Consider the following 22401-nt stretch of genomic DNA (forward strand, 5'->3'; position numbering starts at 1 on the left):
CAACAATTTGTATTTGCTGTATTGCTTTCAGTTTCTACAATAGAAGAAAGAAAAATATATACTAATAAATTCTTATTCTATCAAGAATATGACGAATGAAGGAAAATAATGGAACAAAGTTATGTTTAGTCTAGTAGAAAAGCATCTCCTTCTATAAAAACTGAGGAAGATTTTCACTTGTACATGTGTGGTAATGGTACACTTGACATTCAATATTGTCAAAGCAGTTTGTGTTTTTGTAGTTTTTTCCCTCAATCCTTGGCCTTTTTCTCATGGGAGTATACACCTCAACCCCAGAAAACAAATGAATGATGGAGGTATCAGGTGATCTTCCACCTTTCTCCCACATATCTAAACCCCTTTTCTATAAATAATGCTATAACAAACCAAGAAAAGCCAAACATAATTTTAAAAAGAAAAGCATACAGTCCAGGAGCAGCTTAACTGGAATGACGTGGATCAGCGAGGATTATAATATAACTGATCCCACTTGCTTAGGATTGAGGCATAGCAGTAGTTGTGATTTATTCAGCTGTCTGGGTATTTGTCGATGATGGTGGTGACTGTGAAAGTTGGTTATGAATTTGGGTATGAATCGGAGCCTCGGATTCTGTCTGGGCCTGTTTTCGCTGCTCAGCGTATCTGTTTATTCGTTCAAGCAACTGGGTTGCCTTTCGTCTGCCCCTTTCAGTGCCATTTTGTACTAAATCCAGCAACGGTCCCATTACTCCTAGCTCCTGAACCTCCACTAGATGATGCTGGTCCCCAGAGCAGAGATGTACCAAAACTGCAGCTGCATTTTCTTTGTTCCTGGGAGATCCATTTGTGATCACATTTACCAAAACAGGAACTGCCCCTGCAGCTCCAATGGTTGTCTTCCCTTCTGGATGACTAGACAATATAGCTAAAATGGCAAGTGCTTCATCGATCATACCACCTTGAGGTTCCGTAAGCAGCCCCATTAGAGTGACCACAACTCCAGCCCTTACTGCCTTGCCCTTGTTCCCTTGATAAATGCACAGATTGAAAAGTGCGGTAGCTGCGTCTTTCTTTCCTCTCTGGGTGCCATCACTTAATAATGTCACAAGTGGAGGTATTGCTCCATAAGTACCAATAATAACCTTATTTTCATCTATAACTGAAAGGCTAAATAGCGCGGCCGCTGCATTTTCACGTGCTTCCATGCTCCCCTTCTTAAGCACATGGACGATACCAGGCACTGCCCCTGATGTTACAATGCTCCGTTTGTTATCCTCACAAATTGAGAGGTTAAGTAGTGCTGTAACAGCATGCTCTTGGATCCGAGAATCGGGTGTGGAAAGAAGGTCGACGAGTAGAGGAATAGCACCTGCTTCAGCTATTGCAACACGATTATCAGCATTGCGTTTAGCAAGCAGGCGGATTTCACCTGTCGCAGAGAGACGATCTTCAGGGCTGCCAGATGTGAGCTTTCGCAGGAGATTTTCTATCATCGAGTGCTCAGCAGGTGTGCACACGGATGTTGACTTATTGGGTAAACTACCTGGTCGTTTGGGTGATTCAACTCCATTCACTTCACACCACTGTGCTATGAGGCTCCGCAACACATAGTTTGGTGTGATAGCATTGCTTGTGAGGACTTGTTGTGTCTTGGGACAAGTGCTATGCCCTGCTTCCAGCCACTTCTCAATATAAGAACGCTCATAAGTCTGCAGTGGAGGACACCATTTATATTGTTAGCAAACTACGATATGGAAATGATAACTACAGTTCAAATTTAGCCTACTAACACGAAACCACATCTTCCATGAACATGAGACCCAGAGGGCATGTGCATTCTCAATATTTCAATGGATATATAGAGAACTAGCATAGATGCGACATAAATCATGTATCAAGATTTTGGCAGATCATATAGTTGCTAAAGAAATGATCTCATAAATCAGCAAGGACCATAGCAATTAAATGAATACGGATTGCCTGTCTGTCTGTACTTTTTCCGCATATGAACCAGTCTACTTCACCCTAAAATAAAAAATGAAAACAATGAATTACTTTTTACCTTTTTCCTCTTTTCTCTATTTGAAAGTGATACAAAGATTTCAAAGCACTTCACCGAGAAAGAGTGAAAATGTGCTTGGATCTGAAAGCTTGCCAAAATTTATTATGAAGGGGCAAAACGTTCCATCTGCCTCTACAAGCAAAAGTCAGAGAGATATTGGGTGTAGGAACTACTGGTATTGGAGTAATTACTTAACACACACACAGGCAGATCTTAGCTCTATGGGTTCAACCTTTATGATTCTTAGCATTGAACCTATTGTATTTTTAAACCTTTAATTTGATGAATTTCTACACATAAACTTATGTTCCACAAATATGTTCTTTCTTCCATGATCTTTTAGGGTATATTTACTCCATTTACCGAAAAAGAAAAAGAAAAAGAAAAGGGAAACTAGACAATAGGGAATTAGAAGCACTTGAATGAAATGGTTTAAGTCCTTGTTTAATTGACAGTCTGACTAACATCCATGCATGCACAAGGCAGAATAGGAGAAATGAAGGGACTCCGTTAAAACGTCTTTGTATCATGAAGTAGCATGAGAAATGGATAATGTTGCGACCCATTTTTAACCAAAAAAGCAAGATAAAGATCCAAAAATGTTACCTGGCCGGATGATACAATGACAGGATCTTTCATCAATTCCAGGGATATAGGACACCGAAAATCATCTGGTATTACTGGGGCCTTACGAGTTGCCTCGATAGATGCTTGTCCACTACAAGTTGAAGACTTCTCCCTCGAAGAAGAATCAATCTCCAGAGTCTCAGTCAGCACAAAGTCCTTAATTTTCCTCAGAATCACTGACATCTTCTCTATCCTCTCCTCTGGATCTTCACCAGTAGCAGTGACCATTTCATGCAAAGCACATGATTCTTGTGTGAGATCGTATATTCCAGTCAGCTGTAACTTCTCAACCAATTCCCTTAGGACAGCTGGATCTACAGCAGCAACATTACTCTTGCTGTAAAGGGACAATAGATCATCATGGAGATCAGCATCAGGTGTATCAACCCTTCCTTTGGCTCTTTGGAACTGAGAAAGGACAAGCTCTACCTGGAAGTTGAAGCCACAGATGGAAAAGAAGAATTGCACATCAAGAGATGTATCCATCCACAACAAATGAAGACTTAATAAGATGATGTCTTTTACCTGCTCTTTAACTTCATCAGATATGTCAAGCTTTTCATAATGAACTCCACCCAAAGCTTGTTCTAGCTGGGTTGTCACTTCATGAAATTTTTTCATTATCTGCTCCCTTTCTAACACCTGCAAAAAGAGAAATTCCTAATTGAACTTTACTCTGTGAGCCTGAATAATCCTGATGTTTCAGCGAAACATACAGTGTTCTATGAAGACTAAAGCTAATCATCCATAGGTGTAATGAATTATTTGCGGTTGAAATAGAAATCTGCTCTATGAGAATCATTTTACCATGCAAATGCTTGAGTTAGTAGATGTCAAAGCGGCACTTCAGGTAGAAGAAATGAGGAGTTCAGACGTCTTGATGACCTAAAAACCGTGGATCAGGCAGGCTATTAAAGGTTCACTTTAAGGTAGCAGAAATAATAACTTCCAAATCCATTAGAGTCCCATCCCTAAAGAAAACAACTACTCCATAAATAGTTGCAACATAATTCCCCAATAGGGAGGTACTAAGTACTAACCAAAGTAAACTATAAACGGTTGAGAGACCAATAATGTTATAGGAGATATGAGAGTGAGAGCTGCAGGGCCTCAACACCCAACTTGTCCACAGCATGAGCACCAATAGAAATGCAAATATTAAATAGATGACATCATATAAGATTAGACAAGAATAGAATTGATCACATTTGATAGAAAAGGTACAAGTTGCACATTACATGCTTAAAGGATAAATTGAAGAAGGTTACTTGGCGTGGTTTGGTCAAGCCTCACCGCCACCAATTTAAAAAAATAAAGAATTTCTAAGTGGTCCATTAAAAAGAATCAGGCCCGCTTGCACATGAGTGGCATGTTAAAGACATAATCAACTACGCATCCAAGGGTATTACATAGTTGTTAATGGAGTGGGTTGAGAACCATAAGGTCTTAGGTTCAACTCCTAGTAGAGACAATAACACTGGGTGATTTCTTCCCATCCTTCTTAGCCTTGGTAGACAAAGTTACCTAGTACCAGTTGTTGGTAGAAGGTGGTAGATATCCGGTGGGATTAGTCGAGGTGTGCACAAGCTTTCCTGGACACCACGGTTATCAAAAAAAGAAAAAAGACATAATCAACTAAATAAAAGTATACTCTCTCTAATAGCTTAACTTTCAAATTAGATGGTCACACACTTCAACATCTTTCAATCCTCAGAATCTACATTTCATCTCAAAATTTGGTTATCACATATTTGACTCAAAAGAGCACATAAAAGCTTGTAATCCCTGCATTGCAACTTTGTTCAGCTTCTCTATAATAGCTTCCCTAGGATAAAGCTATCGTAAAGTTTAGTTCTTCGTTCAGTCGTCGACCCTATCTCCAACATACTGCAACTAGTTTCCTTTCAGCAAAGAATTTTATTTAAAATTATCCTAATAAGTCCGACCCTGTATGACATTCTGAAGAGGCAAGTAACAAATAGTTGGTTTGAAGCAGACCAAACGTTGCATCATAAGTGCATGGATTCTCCTCTTCTTTTTCTTAGTTTGCATTTAATCTTTTTCACTGTCAGCTCCACACTTTTTGGACAGTAGGAGAGGTAGATGAACCAGAACAGTTCCATAAAGGTTCAGCTATATAGCTAGTAAAATTTCCATTATCATACTAAACATGTCAATCTTGTTCATGTTGCGGTTATCCTCAGTAAAAACATAAAACTTAACCAGTAACCAATGATATGAAATCATTGCCCAGGAAACAAGAACATTTTTAAGAGGTCTGGTGGCAAAAAGGTAGTGGATTTCTCCAACTTAAGCATTGGGACCAGAAATAATAGCACAACCCACTGATGGTGTGCAATAATTCAAGGATCAAGTCATAAAAGCAAACATCCTAATAAAAAATTTGAACTACTCCTAATCTAGCAACTTAAGACTCTTGTTGACTTCCTTTGTTACAAGATCAAGAATCTTGACGAGGATGGTATACTATTGCTCTACAATTTGGTCTGTACAACAGGGCAATGCACTGTGAAGAAATCATATTATCAGGCTGTGGAATCTTTTAAAATACTAATCATGCCAAGGAGAATAGAAGTTGCAGCATAGAGGTTGAACAAGTAAATATAACATAACATTGATCATTGATCAGACAGATCCATTAATAATAGAACACGTGCGTCCATGCCGAGCCTCAAAGCAATGATCTTGTTCCAAGAGCAAGATGTATTGTCCATTTTGGAATTTAGATAGCTCAGTTCTTGATTATATAGAAAGATATAGGATCTTAATTTACAGGTACGTCTGCAGTTTCAATCAATCGACAACCATGTATCAGTTCCAAACTAATTGAACTCAGTAATACTGTTGTATAAAAGTAAAACGCGAATCTAAAATAATCTGAAGAATCAGATAAACCAATTTGTTATTAAAGCAAGACACAAATCAAGTACGATTCTCAAAATAAGATTAGATCGAAAAAAAGCAGAAAATATAAATAAAAACTATATAACGGTAACACTCACCAGATAAATCTTGCTTCCCTCGCTGCCAAATTTGAGCAATTCCTTGGTTGATTCTAGAGCTTCCTTCAAGGAACCCAAAGCTTTCATCGAGTCATCAGGAACTGGTTCTTTGCTATCCCGAATCTCTTCGAACATTGGAATCAACAACTTGAGCCTCCTAGCTAGATTACAGTACTCTTTCTTTACCGAAGTCCTGAAATCCGAAATGGCTGATATTTCGTTCACTACCTCAATCAACTTCTGCGCTAACACTCCTCTTTCTTCTTCCATTTCTTTCAATAGTTCAAATGATCCAAAAATTCCAAATAAAAACTAACAGAAAATTGAAAAACAAAAATGTTTGAAGAACCTATAAATTAAATATGAGCTGAGGTGATTGCGATGTTCAGCTGTTAAATTAGAGATGAACAGCTGTCAGCTGGTCGTCATCGACTCCATTAGAGAAGGAAGATAGAGGAATAGAAATGAAAATGGAGTCATTTAGAGTAAGAATTAAGACTATAAGAGAGTATTGTTCTGGCGGCGCGGTTTTAGGATGAGTTCTTTTGATGTCGATTGGCTTTGACGGCTTCAATAAGTTGTTAATGAAGTTTACCGGCGGACTGTTTGTCGGTTAATTGTTACCGGCGTTGAATGAAAGTGGGGTAACTTGGATCTGTGAAGAAGAAAACAGCTTTATTGGTGGGTTTTGAGTAACCGTTTACCTTGTCTTGTCTCTATGAGTGAGAGGTTAAATAGACGATGAGATGTAAATTATCGTGAAATGGCATTTCTTGCCTTGTCCCGTTACAATTTGGTTTAAATAAATAAATAATTTTTAATTTTTTTTATTTGTATAAGTAGTTATTTTTGTAGAAAGAAGATAATTTTTATTTTATTTTGTAAAATTTAGGAAAATCTTTTTTCCGGTTGTTCTTCAATTTCATCTCATCTCATATCACCAATTTAATATTTTATCATCAAAATTTAAATATTTAAGACTATATGAAAAATACTATAGACACCTCTAACTTTTCTCATATTAATTTAATAGAAAATATTTTTAAAATTAGTAAAAATTCACATAATTTGACTTTAGAAAATCAGAACATTATATATTTCTCATTTTAATTTATTTGACTTTACACGGAGTTTAAAAAATATAAATAAATAAATTTTATGATATTAAACTAAAATATATTAGATATATCAAAATATTTTTTAATTTTATGATTTTAAATATATCTTTTAATCTAAATTAAGCAAAACTTAATAGACTCATTGTTTATTTGAATTAAGCATTTTTATTGTTTACGTGACTTTCACATGGTCATTTCCTAATTTTTGTTTGTTACTTTTCGCACAACTATAAAACTATATTTGGATTTACCCTAAGTTACATGGATAAAACAAGTTTGTCTCTTTTTCCTTCTTCGGGTGAAACATACATTTGTCCAAGTCGCCAAAATAATGAAGCCTTACAGAGCAAACAAACAAAGGGGACAAGAAAAAATTATTGGTAAATGCAGAAAAGGATAAAAAGAAATTGTCTTGGAATATTTGCTGAAAATTAAATAAACAGAGATAAAAGTTGTAGCTTAATCATTAGACACATGGATTCCAATCTCATGAAAAGATTTTAGTCCTTTTAAAAATAAAAATTCCAATCTCATTAGCTGAATCTTACAAAATGAATAAAAGGAAGTGACCTTTAAAGTAAAAATAAAAATCTCTTAAAAAAAGACATATAACAAAAAAAAAATTGTAAGTGAAATTTTTTAATTCTTCGGTCCAAATATATATGTGTGTGTATTTGTGAACAAAAATTATCATTTTACTTGAACTAGTAACATATTGATGTATGGGTAAATGGGTCGGCTTAATCATGATTAGTGCGACAAATTCCACCTAAATGACTGCTATAACGACAGCTTGAAAATAATAATTTAATTAAAAGTTAACCTGTTTATTCCTACCTGTTAAAGTTTAGTCTAAGGTGGGGAAAAAGACTATGAAATCATGTGAGCCTGTCTAAGCTAAAGCCATAAAATAACTTAGTATTGAGTCAGGCTCTAATTATATAGCTTGGCTTCTTAGAACTATTTAAATCATCATTATCAACTTTAGATAATATAAAGTAGTAATATATAGAACTGCCTCGATAATATTTTTTTTGAGCCGAGGAATGTTTCAGAAGCAGTTTTCTACTTAATAAAGATAGAGCTTAGAAAATATCGTATTTTTATTTTTAAAATTTCATTTATAAAATTATAATAAATATGTTATTGTTGTAATAGTAATATATGTATTGGAATTATGGAAAAGGGTAAAACAGGCATTAAGGAGGACAGCATTTGATGATGTTTTTGCTAGGATTTTTCGTCCACTAATTAAACCAAGACATTAGCATCGAGAATTTTGAAAGCATGTGCTTCATAATTGACCAAGATATCTCATGACACATGAATCTGTCTAAACTTTAATTATTTGCGTCGCAACTAGTATATGAAACAGTGTCTGAAAATGATTTAAGAGACATTAGTCAGAGATTAAGAGAATATTACTATTCTGATTTCCGACCATAACCATGTTAGTGCATAGTTCTAATTACCTGTGCTCTTAACCAAAGGTCCAAGAATAACAAAGAAAAAAATGATCGCTCATCATAATGAGAAAAAGAGTCGTTTAAATAATTAAGCACAAACGAATAATCACCCAATATATGACAAGTTTTCTAATCCACTTTCTTGAAGACAAGAGAGACAATAAATATGACTATTGACATTCAATTTCAAATAAAGAAAGTAAAAAAGACACATCAAATAATTATCCTCTTCAACATGGGACTGCAATTGTGTCATTAAGGGGACATATGCCCAGTCTGCAATTATGGACCAACAAATGTTTACTGTTTCCTAACAGCCTTCCCTTGATGTTTGTGGGGACTGCCTCACTGCATGCCCCGGTTGCCGTCGAACTTCAACCTTAGCTTCTTGGTACTTTCTTTTTGAAAAGAATATAGGAGTACAAATTAATTTATGTACATCTCGATTATTTTATTCAATATATGTACGGATTCTATCTATTTTTTTTAATGTCCGGAGACATTTGAATTTAACTTTCATGGTTTTCATTTTACTTTAATTTTTTTGGCTACAACAACATAATTAGCTTGTAATTTCAGTAATAAAATTTGTACAGAATGGTGTGTACGCAAATTTTATCAGCCGATCCCTACCTTGTGAACTCAAATTAAGCGTGAATTATTCAAAGATTAGGTCTAGATGACTCCATGTATGCAGTTTCCTAGAAAATTAAATCATGAATGGAATTGGAGTTGTTTTGCAGGACCACTGTTGTCCCAAATCACGGGTCAAGCTGTGGATCATCCCAGTCATGATCTCATAAGGATTGAGAGTCTCCAACATCATGTTTAAAGACGGTGTCAGAATCTAAATTTTTTGAACTTGTTATTCATGAATTCATAGCTTATTTTAATTAAATATTTATATATATTTAATAAAAATTTTAATACAAATGTAGAAGATAAGCAAAAGTTATTGAATTGTCATCCTAATAATCCGTAGTTAATATTGTAGCTCGGCCTTTATCCAGATGGTACAATAATACTCTCCATATTTACTATTAAGGGTAAATGTGAAAACAAATAATTAATTAGGTCTTGATTTTCTAAAATGACAAATATTATAGATCATTTACTTTTTTTTTGTTATTATAAGAACGACACATAAATTGAAACGGAAGGAGTAATCATATAGTAATAATCTCTAATGATTCGAAGTGCCAAACAATTGGGCCGCGAAAAGAATACAACTAGTATCATCACATGATACAAAATTAATGCGCTTAGTGACCAATTGGGTGGCCAGTATTGCATTTATTGTTGGTGGATTGTCAATCTTGGCATCAAAGACATGAGAATTTATATATTAGATCCCATATTTGTTGTTATAGATCATTAATAAAACTGTCCAAAATATCTGAAGAAGTTTCCTAAAAGCTTCCTTGCCGTGTAATATGTATTGACTCAATTATGGGCCAGAAACGGTGAAATACACCCAGTACAAGGATTTAATGGAAAAGCAATGGAACTTTCAGTGACATTTTTGTAAAATAATAATTTCATTCACGAATCTTCAATAATTTTCTTTTATATAAATTTCTAAATACTATCCTCAATGCATTTACTCTTTCTTCCCTTCATTTTCATCCAAATATTGCTCAGGGACACCTTTTTTATTGTAATGACCCGTTTGGTCATTTTGAGAATGAGTCATCTCTCTCTTTCATTAAATATTCTCTTCAAAAAATTTAAATTAGAAAGTGAATTTTTCGGTAACTACAATTAATTAATTGACGGATAATTTTAGATAATTAATTTGATTGATGGGCTAAACTGTTAATTTATTTAAATATCATTATGACTTAGCCTATATATTAAAATAAGTTAGTGAAAGTTTGTCATTTTTAATACTTAATTAATTAAGAAAAAAAAAGAAAAATGGAGAATAAGCGAGAATAGGCGAAAACCCTACCTGCACGTCAATACGAAGCGGCAACACCTTCAGGTAATGGCTTCAAGATTTCCTAATTTCCTTGAATACAAGCAATTAAGTGCAAAGTCAATTAATGTTACTGCAGGATTAGGCAATCATTGAGTGGTGATTGCTAAGTAATTATAGGAATGTTATTTACTGATCAGTACCTTTAACAAGTTATTTAATGTTTCCTTTGGGCAGTATGTCAAAGTTTTATTGGTGTCGTTACTGCATCACTGACCTAGGATTAGTTAGTTCTCAAATTTTGATATATTGAGATATATAATTAAATATTATATATATTGTATTATATGAACACCCTTATATTTATGACATTGGAAAATTTTGGAACCAAACCCTAGGCTTGAAATTTAAAAAATATGAGAGTTGGCATGTTATTTGACAATCAATATTAGGAACCCGATTATAGAGTTGAATGAGTTTTTGAGTTTAGGCTAGACATATGGTAATAAGGGTGTTGTTAGTTTCAAAACCTTATTGTGATTATTTATTTGATTAGATTACATTGATTTGGAAACCCAGCGAAAGGGGAAGGCTCAGGTCTCGGAGTAATTGCGTGATTATTTGAGGCAAGTGAATTTTTAAACCTCAATTTAAGCTTATAGATGCTTGTATTTCCATGTTATGTGTACTGAGGAGTAATGGGAATTGGACTGGGTTATTGACTTTATGATTGGCCTTAAAAATAGAGATGAGGGGTATAAAATGGTGATCTAATGACATGTATTGGTGGAATTGATATGTTGTGATTATGAATTTATTTTGGACATGTGCAATGACTATGTTGATGTGAGATAGGAAAAAATATTATTGTTGTCATGTTATTATCGTGAATTATATGAACATGAATTGATTGCATTGGTTCTGACATATTATGTTGAAACTGAAAATGATATGAAACAAAAGGGGTCAGGCCACACGCTCCGTGGCAGGTATTATGAAACAAAGGGGTCGGGTCACACGCTCCATGGCATGTATTATGAAATAAAGGGGTCGGACCACACGCTCCGTGGCAAGATATATATGTTGAGGGGACGGGCCTAACGTTCCATGGCAGGTTACATGGACAGAAATGTCCCCCATGGGTTTCGGACTGTGATTCAGCGGATGTGTATTGATAGGATAGACATGCATCATTGCATTGCACCTTTCTGATATTTGTGAATTTGTGTTTACCCCTATATTGCGATGTATATGCTGACTTGACTTGATATGATTTATTGATGAGTATTCGTGGACTATATTACTGTTGTTATCGTACAATGTAGAGTTGGGCTGGTTTTATGCAGGTTGTAGTTACAGAGGTTTGGTTGGGAGGATAGGAGTACTTGTATCTATTAAGCTTTGCTTAGTTTTAGTTATCCACTTGCTGAGTACCGTGTTGTTTGGTACTCACCCCTTGCTTCTGCACTTATGTAGGTTGAGAGCACAAGCCTGCTTGATTTCCAACGGTTTACTACCGCTTCTGAGGCTATTATCTCGAGTGTTGAGGTAGCTGTTACATCTATCTAGCAGACACATCTTACTCTTTTAATATGTTTTAGTCTTATTCTAGAGACAAAGATATTGTGACTGTATTTTCTTTCATATTTCGGTAATGTGTTAGTGGCTTGTACACATGATAACCAATCTTGGGGGAGTTTAAGTTTGTTTTACTTATTTTGATTAAGTTAAATTTGGATTTATTTCTTTTTCTTCCGCATTTATTTTTCATTGGGTATTAAGCTGACTTGTCTCGGTTGGTTGAGATGAGTGCCATCACACCCGTATTTAAATCGTGACATTTATGATTTTCTATTCGATATTTATAATTCGTTCGAGGTTCATATCAATCTGGATTAGTAAGGAAGAGGAGTTTAGTGTCAAGAGCTTTTTAATAACTAGAATCAAAATCAAAATCAATCAAAGATGAAGAGATTATATCCATATAACCTTTTAGGTCTAACTCAATATCAAATTAAAAGCTAGTCAAAAAATGGGAATTATCCAAATCATATTTAAGAGACCAATCATCCCTTAAAAAGCCAATGTAAAACTTTTCACATGTTCCCGCAAGCCAAACAATTTTGGGTCATTTACACTTTTGCCCTATTTTATATTGGTCTTAATTAATTTATATTCCTCGTAACAAATAACCTTTTTGTGAGACATAAATTTATATTTTTATTGAAAAATTACACATAATAGATCAATTGTGAAACTATTTATCCAAATTGGACCCAACCCAAACTATTTACCCTTAATAGAATCATGACTCTAATGGTATCAACCAGTTTCTTCTTGATACCATCAAAGTATATTATACTCTGATGACATCAAGGAGTTTCGCTGAAGCACTGTCTCTTCCTTCTTGATACCATCAGAGTATATATATACTCTCATGGTATCAAACGTGTATTTATGCTAGTTCCCCTTCCCTTGTTCCTCTTTGATACCATCAGAATATATTATATTTTGATGGTATCAAATAATTTATTAAACAATATTTTCTTGATACTAATATACTCTGATGGTATCAAGAAGGAAGAGACAATGCTTCAGCGAAACTGCTTAATACCATCAAAGTATATTATATAGTATCATGATATCAAATGCGCGAAATAATTAAAAATAAGAGGTATAAAAATAATGAAGTATCTAATAATAAATAATTTTCTTTTTTAAGATATAACAATAATTATTTCTATTTTTATCTCATAATAGTTAATAAATTATATTCGAACCTAACTTTAATTTCTAAAGAACTTATCCACCATTAATCGTACGTTCAATTAATAAAGATCAAAAATAAAAAAAAATCAATCTATCTAAAGGACAAAACTTTTAAAAAACCTGTTAATTTGACAGGAGAGCTATTTTGGCAAGAAATTGTATGTGGCCCACCAAAGGGAAACCGCGGCACATGGTCGACGTGTCAATCATTTCCAGATTTTTTCACAATATATTCTTCGCCCTTTGATCCACTCATATTTCCTCTTGTCATTATTAGACAAGACGGATGGTAGACCTACATGAGTTTCAACTAACTTCCACAAAACACATTTCTAACAAAAACGAATAGGCCCAGGCCAAACCGAACAAAATTGTCCTAGTACAAAAAATAACACTAAATAAAAGAGTTTTTACTCAGTTTTGCATTGACAAATATTCTTTCTTGATTTTAGATTTCAATGAATAATTATAGAGATAACGTCGTTTCCAGTGGTATATACTACACAGTGGCGGATCCACCTTATGCCGAGGGGGTTCATCCGAACCCCCTTCGGCGGAAAATTGTACTATTTATACATGGTTAAAATAATTTATTATGTATATAAAGTAGATGTCGAACCCCCTTCAACTAGCTCGTGTGTCTAGTTATTTAGATTTTGAACCCCCTTATTTAAAATCCTGGGTCCGCCACTAATACTACATACCCTCTGTGATGTCTTACTATATATTCGTGCACTTGAATGAGTTAAAAAAGTTTATTGATCTGATTAATTAATTAGCTAGAATCTAGATTAAACATTTGTCACGCAAACATAATGCAGGAGGCAGGAAGAAATGAATTTGTTAAATGTCTTATCGTAAGATGTCACTTCACTGACAATTATATATTTATATATAATAGGAAAATTACAATTCAATGCCATCGGATCATCTAGTTTATAGAGTATGTACATTAGTATATACTTTATTATACTAAATATATATACTGTACATACATATACATAATAATTATAGTCAAAGTTTATAAATAGTGTATACTTTAATTATGTTGATAAACTAGATGGCCAAATGATATATTTACGTTAGTTTCTCAGTTATAATTAATTGTCACGGTATTAGACACATGTTGACCTTTCCTTCTCTAATTAATCTATTTTGGGACAACATCGTGATCATCTCCCAAAATACTCCTCCTAATAGAAACAGAAAACTTAGCAAAATTATGCGTAACAATACTAAAGAACTTAGAAATTATATAAAATTTACCTTCTTCAAACTAAAAGTTATTTTCCAATTATGTCACATCTACTTAATTTCCACGAGGCATGCATATTCTTCTTTAGTTTTATACGTACAAACAGCAAGAAATACACAATTTGAAGAGAAAAAAAAATAAAGCTCGGTGGTTTAAATATTCATGAGTTGTTAGACACAGGGATTGGTGAAAAGAGGAAACAAATATACTTATTATAAGGACCTCATGTTAATTTAATTAAGCTACTAATTATAAACTTGAAATGACTGAACTTAAGCAGATGACCTAATCAACAGCGCGTTTATATTGATAATCTCAAATTTGATTTAATATAATTAAAAGCATTGTTTTGTGTACATATTATATAGGGGAACTCTGAATGTTTGTTGCTTGTGAAATTATTGGATTAATCATTTTCTTCCTTCACGTGAATATCCCTATTATTCGCTATATTCCCACGCTTTTCTTTTGACCAAATAAAATAAATCAGTGCTGTGCTTCTTCATACCTTATTTCTATAATCTGAGACTTCAATAAAATAATTTACACCGACACGGCGGGTTTAGAATATTAATTTTCAGTCTGAAATACAAAAAGAGAGAGCAATTTGTTATGTTTTTATTATAATGAATAAAATTAACTCTAAATATTCCCCCTCGCCAATGGATAAGAAATCTTATTGTGTTTAAAACCATAAATGTTAACCAATCTGCTTTGTACTAAGAATTATCAAACTTACTAAATAGGAAAAAAACACACTTTTCCGGGGACAATCAAAACGTAAGTTACTTAGATTGGAATGAATGGACAATCTCAAAAAGTTATATTTCTTTTTTATTCCGAACTTTTTAAATTAAAAAAATAATTTTTAAAGATAATAATTATTAATTAAATGGTTATTTAAGAAGTAATAGACAAGAATGTATTTACTTACCGCAAGTCCATAATCACCCTTTATTCAACTTTTTTTGGTACCACATATTAATCTTGTTTGCGTAAAAACTAAATGGCATCAAACATTTGCTATACTGCTGGCTTTTACAAAAACTATAGACAGCTAAGAAATTTGCTTATGCTTTCAGCAATAACTTAAAGAAGCTTTTTGACTTCCTTTCTATTTGTGTATATACAGGGGAGATAAGAAGATATCAATAAGGCGGAAAATCAAAAACTCGCCGTTAACGTAAAAATTCAAATAACGAATCAACTGAACTGTTTAAAATTCTTCAAGAAAAAGCTTATGTCTATTAGAACGTCCAAGCGTTTCTTGCTTACTATATATAACAGAGGGAACTTTTTCAAACAGTAGAAGACTCTTTCCCTAAAATTTTATTATGTAATGATGAGAGTAAAAAAGAGCTTTTTTGTTACTGTAAACACCTTCTCATGTAAATTAACAAACAAAGATGCAATTTTTCTTCAAGTTCGAGAAATATATAAAATTTTCCTTACTAAATATTGTTGAAGTTAACTAGATGGCATTTTAATTTGGTTTATTTTGACAATGATGCATTACTTCTAATGTGAAAAATCCTGATTAGTTTGACCGGAGACCAATCAGTAAAAAGTGAGAGAGCAAACCTTTGACTGGTTATTCCTCATACATCACACAAAATGCCATTGATATTTGCTGTTACAGTAGTATAGTTAAGGAATCTAACATGCCCGAAAAGTATCTATTTTACTGCCCGTTTTCCGCTCTTATTTCAACCTTTCAGCTGCCCGTTCTTCCCCGCCGTCGCTTTTCGGGCAGTTCCAAACTTCAATATTCACACATCCCACCTCACTTTTCCTCTTCTTGGACTCCATAAATATGCAGAATTTCAGACTCTCACAATTCCCAATCCTGCCACTACCACCAACTAACGTCACCACCGCCGTCTACGGTGGTGAAAAGGGACCTCCTCATCGCCGCCGCAGCCGAATAAAGTTAAATTTTTTATTATGGGTCAGGGGCTCAGTTGTGGAACAAGTGATGAAGATGGGTTATTCACTGCTGTTAAGTGTGGTGATTTGGAGACTGTGAAGGGTCTATTTGAGAGAAACCCCAGTCTTGTTCATCATTCTACAGGTTATGATCGGCAGTCTGCTTTACATATTGCAGCTGCCAATGGTCAGATTGAGGTGGGTTTCTTGGAAAAGGGTTTTTTCTAATCTTTGTTTTGGGTATTCCTTTTTGTTGAAACTTTTATCTTCTTTCAGGTTGTTTCTATGCTTATAGACCAGTCTGTCAATCCTGATCTATTGAATCGGTATAAACAGGTATAATTATTACATTTTTTTTCACTATTCAGTTGTTGTTGATGTTCTTTTCCTGAATGTTCTGCCAGCTTTTCTTATTAGTCGTTGTATTTTCTTCACTATTATTGTCCCATTTTATGTGGAGCTACTTTTAAAACAACCTCCTCTCTAACTCCACGATATACGTGTAAAGTGTGTGTACACTCTCCGAAAAAAAAGTTCGAACTTTCATTTCTTCTTGTGGTCTTCTGATTTGACTGCGTTGATCAGCTGTTCAGTAAAATTTTTTAAAAGTTCCCCTGGTTTTTGCTTTTTCATTGCTTTAGACTCCATTGATGTTGGCAGCAATGCACGGGAAGATCTCATGTGTGCAAAAGCTTATTGAAACGGGGGCCAATGTATGCAATACTAAACACATCAATTTTTTTAAAAAAGAATCTATCAACTGCTAATTGTTATTTTCTGCAAAATTTACGGGTCTAATTGTGAAATATATAATCAGATTTTGATGTTTGATTCGCTGAATGGGAGAACATGCTTGCACTATGCGGCCTATTATGGGCACTCTGATTGTCTCAAAACAATTCTTTTTGCTGCTCGGACATCACACATTGCGTCTTCCTGGTATACCTCTTTGAGAATTCACTTGTTTTTTTCTTTTCTTTCTATGATGTAGAGATATTATCTTCTTTTTTTTAAGACATTGTGTTGGAATTGAACTATTAGGGGATATGCCCGGTTTGTGAACGTTAAAGATGGTAAGGGAGCAACACCTTTGCACTTAGCAGCTCGTCAAAGACGGCCTGAATGTGCTCATATTTTACTAGACAATGGTGCTCTGGCTTGTGCTTCTACCGATGGATATGGGTAATTATCCCGTCCAAGACTTAACTTTCCATTTTTGTTATTTGTGCTTTCACAGCCTTTGGCAGAAATACAAGGTAAGTCTGCGTACAATAGACCCTTGTGGTCAGGCATTCCCCGGACCCTGCGCATAGCGGAAGCTCTAGTGCACCGGGCTGCCCTATAGTAATTTTATACTTATAGCAGCTATTCTTTGTTTTATTTTGCACAAAAACAGTTTCCCAGGTAGTACACCACTTCATTTGGCTGCAAGAGCTGGTTCTCTTGATTGCATCCGTGAATTGTTAGCATGGGGAGCAGATCGATTACAAAGAGATGATTCAGGGTAGAATTTTTCCCCTCTTTTGAACTTGCCAAATTTTGTAGAACAAAGTATAATCACGAACTTTTAAATGATCTATAAAGTCCACAATCGCCTCATTTTCTTGTCTTATCTAAAATATGCAATGTGGTGGTTGGGATGCAGGAGAATACCCTACACAATTGCTTTAAGACACAAACATGATGCATGTGCGGCTTTGCTGAATCCTTCATCTGCAGAGCCTCTTGTTTGGCCATCGCCATTGAAGTTCATCAGTAAGCTGAATGAAGAGGCAAAACATTTGCTAGAATGTGCCCTGATGGAGGCTAACAAGGAGAGGGAAAAGAACATCCTGAAAGGAACAACTTATTCGCCACCTTCGCCAACCAATTCTGATAATGGGATGGATGACAACATCTCTGAGGTAATTACCGTTCAGATTTCTATGAAGTACTCTAGATTTTCTAAAAGACGACAACGGCTCTTTACAAGCTGCTACAACTAGATTTAGCTTAAAAGCTATTGGCACATAGCTACAAGTAAAACACCTAATGAAGATTCTCTAAAAGATGCAGAGTCTCATATAATCTACAATTACCTAATGCAGGTCAGTGATGCAGAAGTTTGTTGTATATGCTTTGATCAATTATGCACGATTCAGGTTCAAGACTGCGGGCACCAGATGTGTGCACATTGTGTACTGGCCTTGTGCTGTCATAAAAAGCCTAATCCTACAACGACCAGTCCTACCACACCTGTGTGTCCATTCTGTCGTAGCAACATTGTTCAATTAGATGTTATCAAGCTTGAAAAGGATGATGGCACAAGCCACGATGTTTCCTCCTCAAAGCTTAGGAAGTCTATGAGATCAAGAAACTTCTGCGAGGGCAGTAGTAGTTTTAAGGGCTTATCTGCAGTAAGCTCTTTCGGAAGAATGGTTGGTCTTGGCTCTGGTAGAATTGCTGCTGAAAACGAATATATTGATAAGCCAATAATCCTTGACTAATAGCAGAATTTTGCATCAAGACTTCCAATTATGTTGCCTCGTTTTTCTTACAGTTACAATAGAAAGAATTCTTTTACAGTTGTGTCATATTTTATTCTGTTTTGTCATTGCTATATATTCATCTAATAATGGCCTCATATAATAATCAATGTGGAGTTGAAACTTGAAAGTGAATGAAGTATGCGGGGTTAGGTGGAGAATGGAGATGTAAAAACCCTATTTAAAGAAGGTACCTAATGCATGACTTTTTTAAGTGGTATGAACAAATATTAGAATCTTGCTTCTTGAGAAAAAAAGGATAGAGAAGCGAGTCCACTTTCCAATTACGCGTAGTTAGTTGGAGAAGGAATTTGTCGTTTTTCTTTTATCTTTTTAAAGGGAAAAAAGAAGAAGGCAACTAATGGATCATGTGGACGGAGAAACTGACCGATTCTTGAAGGTGAAAACAAAAAAGCGACTCAGCTTAGGACACTAGACTGGACTTTTTGTTAGTTTCATATGCAACAACTTGTCTACGACAACAATGGTAGATGACATATCAGGTTCATTTGAATTTGGTATTTTTAACCTAGAATATCAATATATTTACTAAAATTTTATAAATACAATGATTTCAATATTAAAAACCTTAAAAAAGTAAATTCATAAAATTTGAATTTGAAATCCGTCAAAAATACGACCAAATTGTGCCCATACGTCTTTTTCCTTCTTTTTTTTTTGGAGGGTCAAGGGGATAAGTGTCACTATAAAAAGGTCTTTTTCTATTCTATTACAAGTGCCACTCATTTATCAAAAGAGCAAATTGGCAATGGAAGTGGGGACTCCCGTGGTCCATCGATGTTGTCCGTCTTTCGCTTGCTTGAGAGTTCCACCTCCTTCTTTATTTTCTTCTTTTTCTTCTAGATTTTTTTGGGGGTCTATTTATATTTTTTGTAAACGAAGACTATAATAAATATTTTCTTGATAAAATAGGAGCTGTGACTTAGTAATTAGTTAGAAAGTTGTTAGCTTATTATAGCTAAGCGGTTAGTTGTAACTAATTAGTAGTTAGAGGATTGATAAAATATCTAGGACATGTATATATGAAGGGCATTGGGAAGTCTCTAGAATAACAACATTTTTGATATTCTTCAATACAGTAGAATGCCCTAACTTCTCTCTTCCTCCTTCTTCCTCTGTATTTTGGTCACTGTCACTAAGTCAATGCTTCTTCCTTCACTTAGTTACTAATTCGTTAATGTTTTCTTCACGGTATCAGAGCGGAAGGCAATAGATATGGTCTAGATCGAGCTACTTGAAGGTCGAAGCTGTCGAAATCAGTAAAGAGAAACAATGGCGGAGGATCTGGACAACGAGCTGCCGGAGAAGCTAAGTCACAATCATCAACTGTATCTGAGTGCATCAGACACGTCCGGAGTGGTGTTGGTCTCTATTCAGTTAACGAGACCTGAAAACTATTCAGTTTGGAGTTACTCGATGCGAATCTCCATACTTGGACGCAACAAGCTCGGATTCATCAATGGAACATGTAAGAAGGCTAATTTTGGTGTGAATTTGACAGATCTGTGGGAGCGATGCAACGCCATAGTTTTGTCATGGATAATGAATTGCGTGTCAAAAGAGTTGCTAAGTGGAATTGTGTATTCTTCTAATGCAAGTTCTGTGTGAAATGATCTGAAAGAGCGTTTTGATAAGGTGGATGGATCGAGGATCTTTCAGTTGCACAGAGAAATTGCAACCACAACTCAAGGTACGAGCAACATTTTTGAATATTTTACGAAGCTGCGATTACTGTGGGCTGAGTTTGATAGCTTAGCCCACTTTTCTGGATGCAATTGCGAGAAATCGCGCGATTTCGAGGAGTTTATGAAGAGACAAAAATTGTTGTAATTTTTAATGGGACTGAATGAGTCATATGAACAATCTCGAGGCCAGATTTTGATATTGGTTCCACTGCCATCCATTAACCAAGCCTACTCTATGATGATTGAACGAGAAAGTCAAAATGTTATGGTCAATGCGACTGGATCATCCATGAATGGAGAAATAACAGCTCTCATGACAAGTCAAGGAGGAAATTTCAGTAGATTCAAGAAGAATATGGATGTGCAATGTGATTATTGTAAGTTGAAAGGTCATCTAAAAATAGATTGCTACAAATTGCATGGTTATCCTCCAGATTACAAGTTTAAAAGGAAACCAAATGGTGTCAATCCTATTCACGCACGTGATGGATATCCCAGAAACAATGGCTACCAGGTAAGAAGAGAAGAACCTAAAGGAAGAGTGTATAATGTGAAGAAAGAAACTTCTAAGTTTCCTGAAGGTATTAGAGGCACGACACTTGATATTGAAGCTTACAGAGGAGTGGCTCTACCTCAGGGCAATTGCAATCAGTTAATGAGATTATTAGTGGATCCTTATCGCTACAATCGATTGATACAATTTTTGGACAAGGAACAACAAGGAGAAAGATCTTCAGCAAGCATGGGCAAGTTATCAAATGCAGAATCTCATAACATGGAAGGTAGTATTATTGCATTCAATGTGACTGTACATGAGGAATCAGATACTATTTCAGCATGTTCTGTAAAAGATAAAAGGGAGGAATGGATAGTAGACAGCGGAGCTACGAATCATATGACATCTAATAAAGAGCTCTTACAAGAAGAGCATACTGTTATTACTGATAAACAGGTGCATCTACCTAATGGTGAGGTAGTAAATGTGACTCACACTGGAAATTGCAAAATAATTAATGGCCACACTATAAGCAATGTGTTGTATATACCTGACTTTAGATATAATCTTTTATCAATCGCCAAGATTACCAGGGAGTTGTGTTGTTCAGTCAATTTCTTTCCTGAATTTTGTATATTTCAGGACCTCTCAAGTGGGAAGGTGTTGGAGATTGGTAGGGAGAAGGAAGGTTTCTATTTGGTGAAGCACAAAATAAAAGGAGCACAAGACAAGCAGCAGCTGATGAGAGGATTGATTGCTATAAAGAATGCAGTAGATATTATGTTGTGGAACAGAAGAATGGGTCATGCTTCTGTTGGTGCAATGCAGAAACTTCTGGATATTGATCATGGTCATTGCAAACAAGCTTTAGACAAATATGAATTGTGTCCTCTTGCTAAACACACTAGAATGGCTTTTTTTGTTAGTGAAACTAAATCCTCTGCTGTTTTTGATTTGTTGCATTTGGATGTATGGGGTCCTTTTCATGTTCAAACTATTGATGGTTATAGATTGTTTTTGACTATTGTTGATGATCATTCACGTATGACTTGGATATATTTGCTCAAACTTAAAAGTGATATTATAGTAGTCCTTCGAAACTTTATACAGCTGATCCAAACTCAATTCAATAAGACCATTAAGGTGTTCAGGTCAGACAATGGATCTGAGTTTGTCAATTCAGAATGTGTGCAGTTGTTTCTGGCCAATGGTATAGTACATCAAAGAAGTTGTGTATACACCCCTCAACAGAATGGAGTTGTTGAGCGAAAGCATAGATACATTTTGGAGTTGGCAAGAGCAATCAGATTTCAAGGGGCCTTTCCTTTAAAGTTTTGGGGGCATTGTGTATTAGGGGCTGCTTACATGATGAACAGATTACCCTCAGTTGCCTTAAAGGGAAAAACACCCTTTGAAGTATTTCATGGTCACAGATGCTCCCTTGATCATCTCAGAACTATAGGCTGCTTATGCTATGCCAAAAAGCTGCCTTCAGGTGATAAATTTAATTCAAGAGCTGTGCCTGCAGTAC

The 22401-nt window shown here is 35.0% G+C and overlaps 2 protein-coding genes across 4 annotated transcripts; one reads left to right on the plus strand and one right to left on the minus strand.

Moving 5' to 3' along the window:
• Positions 1-119: 119 nt before the first annotated feature.
• On the minus strand, positions 120-6434 carry LOC129898811 (U-box domain-containing protein 13-like). 2 transcript variants are annotated; one of them, XM_055973499.1, is made up of 5 exons: positions 5692-5820; positions 3476-3553; positions 3194-3310; positions 2648-3097; positions 120-1688 (listed from the first exon to the last, which is right to left on the minus strand). In XM_055973499.1, exons 2-5 carry the CDS (start codon positions 3476-3478, stop codon positions 525-527), a joined length of 1734 nt encoding a protein of 577 aa, XP_055829474.1. In that variant the 5' UTR covers positions 3479-3553; positions 5692-5820; the 3' UTR covers positions 120-524. The 2 variants fall into 2 exon arrangements, with proteins under 2 accessions (XP_055829474.1, XP_055829473.1); XM_055973498.1 differs by lacking the exon at positions 3476-3553 and having other exon boundaries at positions 5692-6434.
• A 9543-nt stretch (positions 6435-15977) lies between these two features.
• On the plus strand, positions 15978-18705 carry LOC129900822 (putative E3 ubiquitin-protein ligase XBAT31). Of its 2 annotated transcripts, XM_055975888.1 has the most exons (8): positions 15981-16341; positions 16420-16479; positions 16785-16856; positions 16961-17082; positions 17185-17325; positions 17540-17647; positions 17789-18047; positions 18231-18705. In XM_055975888.1, exons 1-8 carry the CDS (start codon positions 16162-16164, stop codon positions 18627-18629), a joined length of 1341 nt encoding a protein of 446 aa, XP_055831863.1. In that variant the 5' UTR covers positions 15981-16161; the 3' UTR covers positions 18630-18705. The 2 variants fall into 2 exon arrangements, with proteins under 2 accessions (XP_055831864.1, XP_055831863.1); XM_055975889.1 differs by lacking the exon at positions 16785-16856 and having other exon boundaries at positions 15978-16341.
• Positions 18706-22401: the final 3696 nt, after the last annotated feature.

Source organism: Solanum dulcamara, chromosome 8 (genome assembly GCF_947179165.1).
Source record: "Solanum dulcamara chromosome 8, daSolDulc1.2, whole genome shotgun sequence".
NCBI lineage: Eukaryota > Viridiplantae > Streptophyta > Magnoliopsida > Solanales > Solanaceae > Solanum > Solanum dulcamara.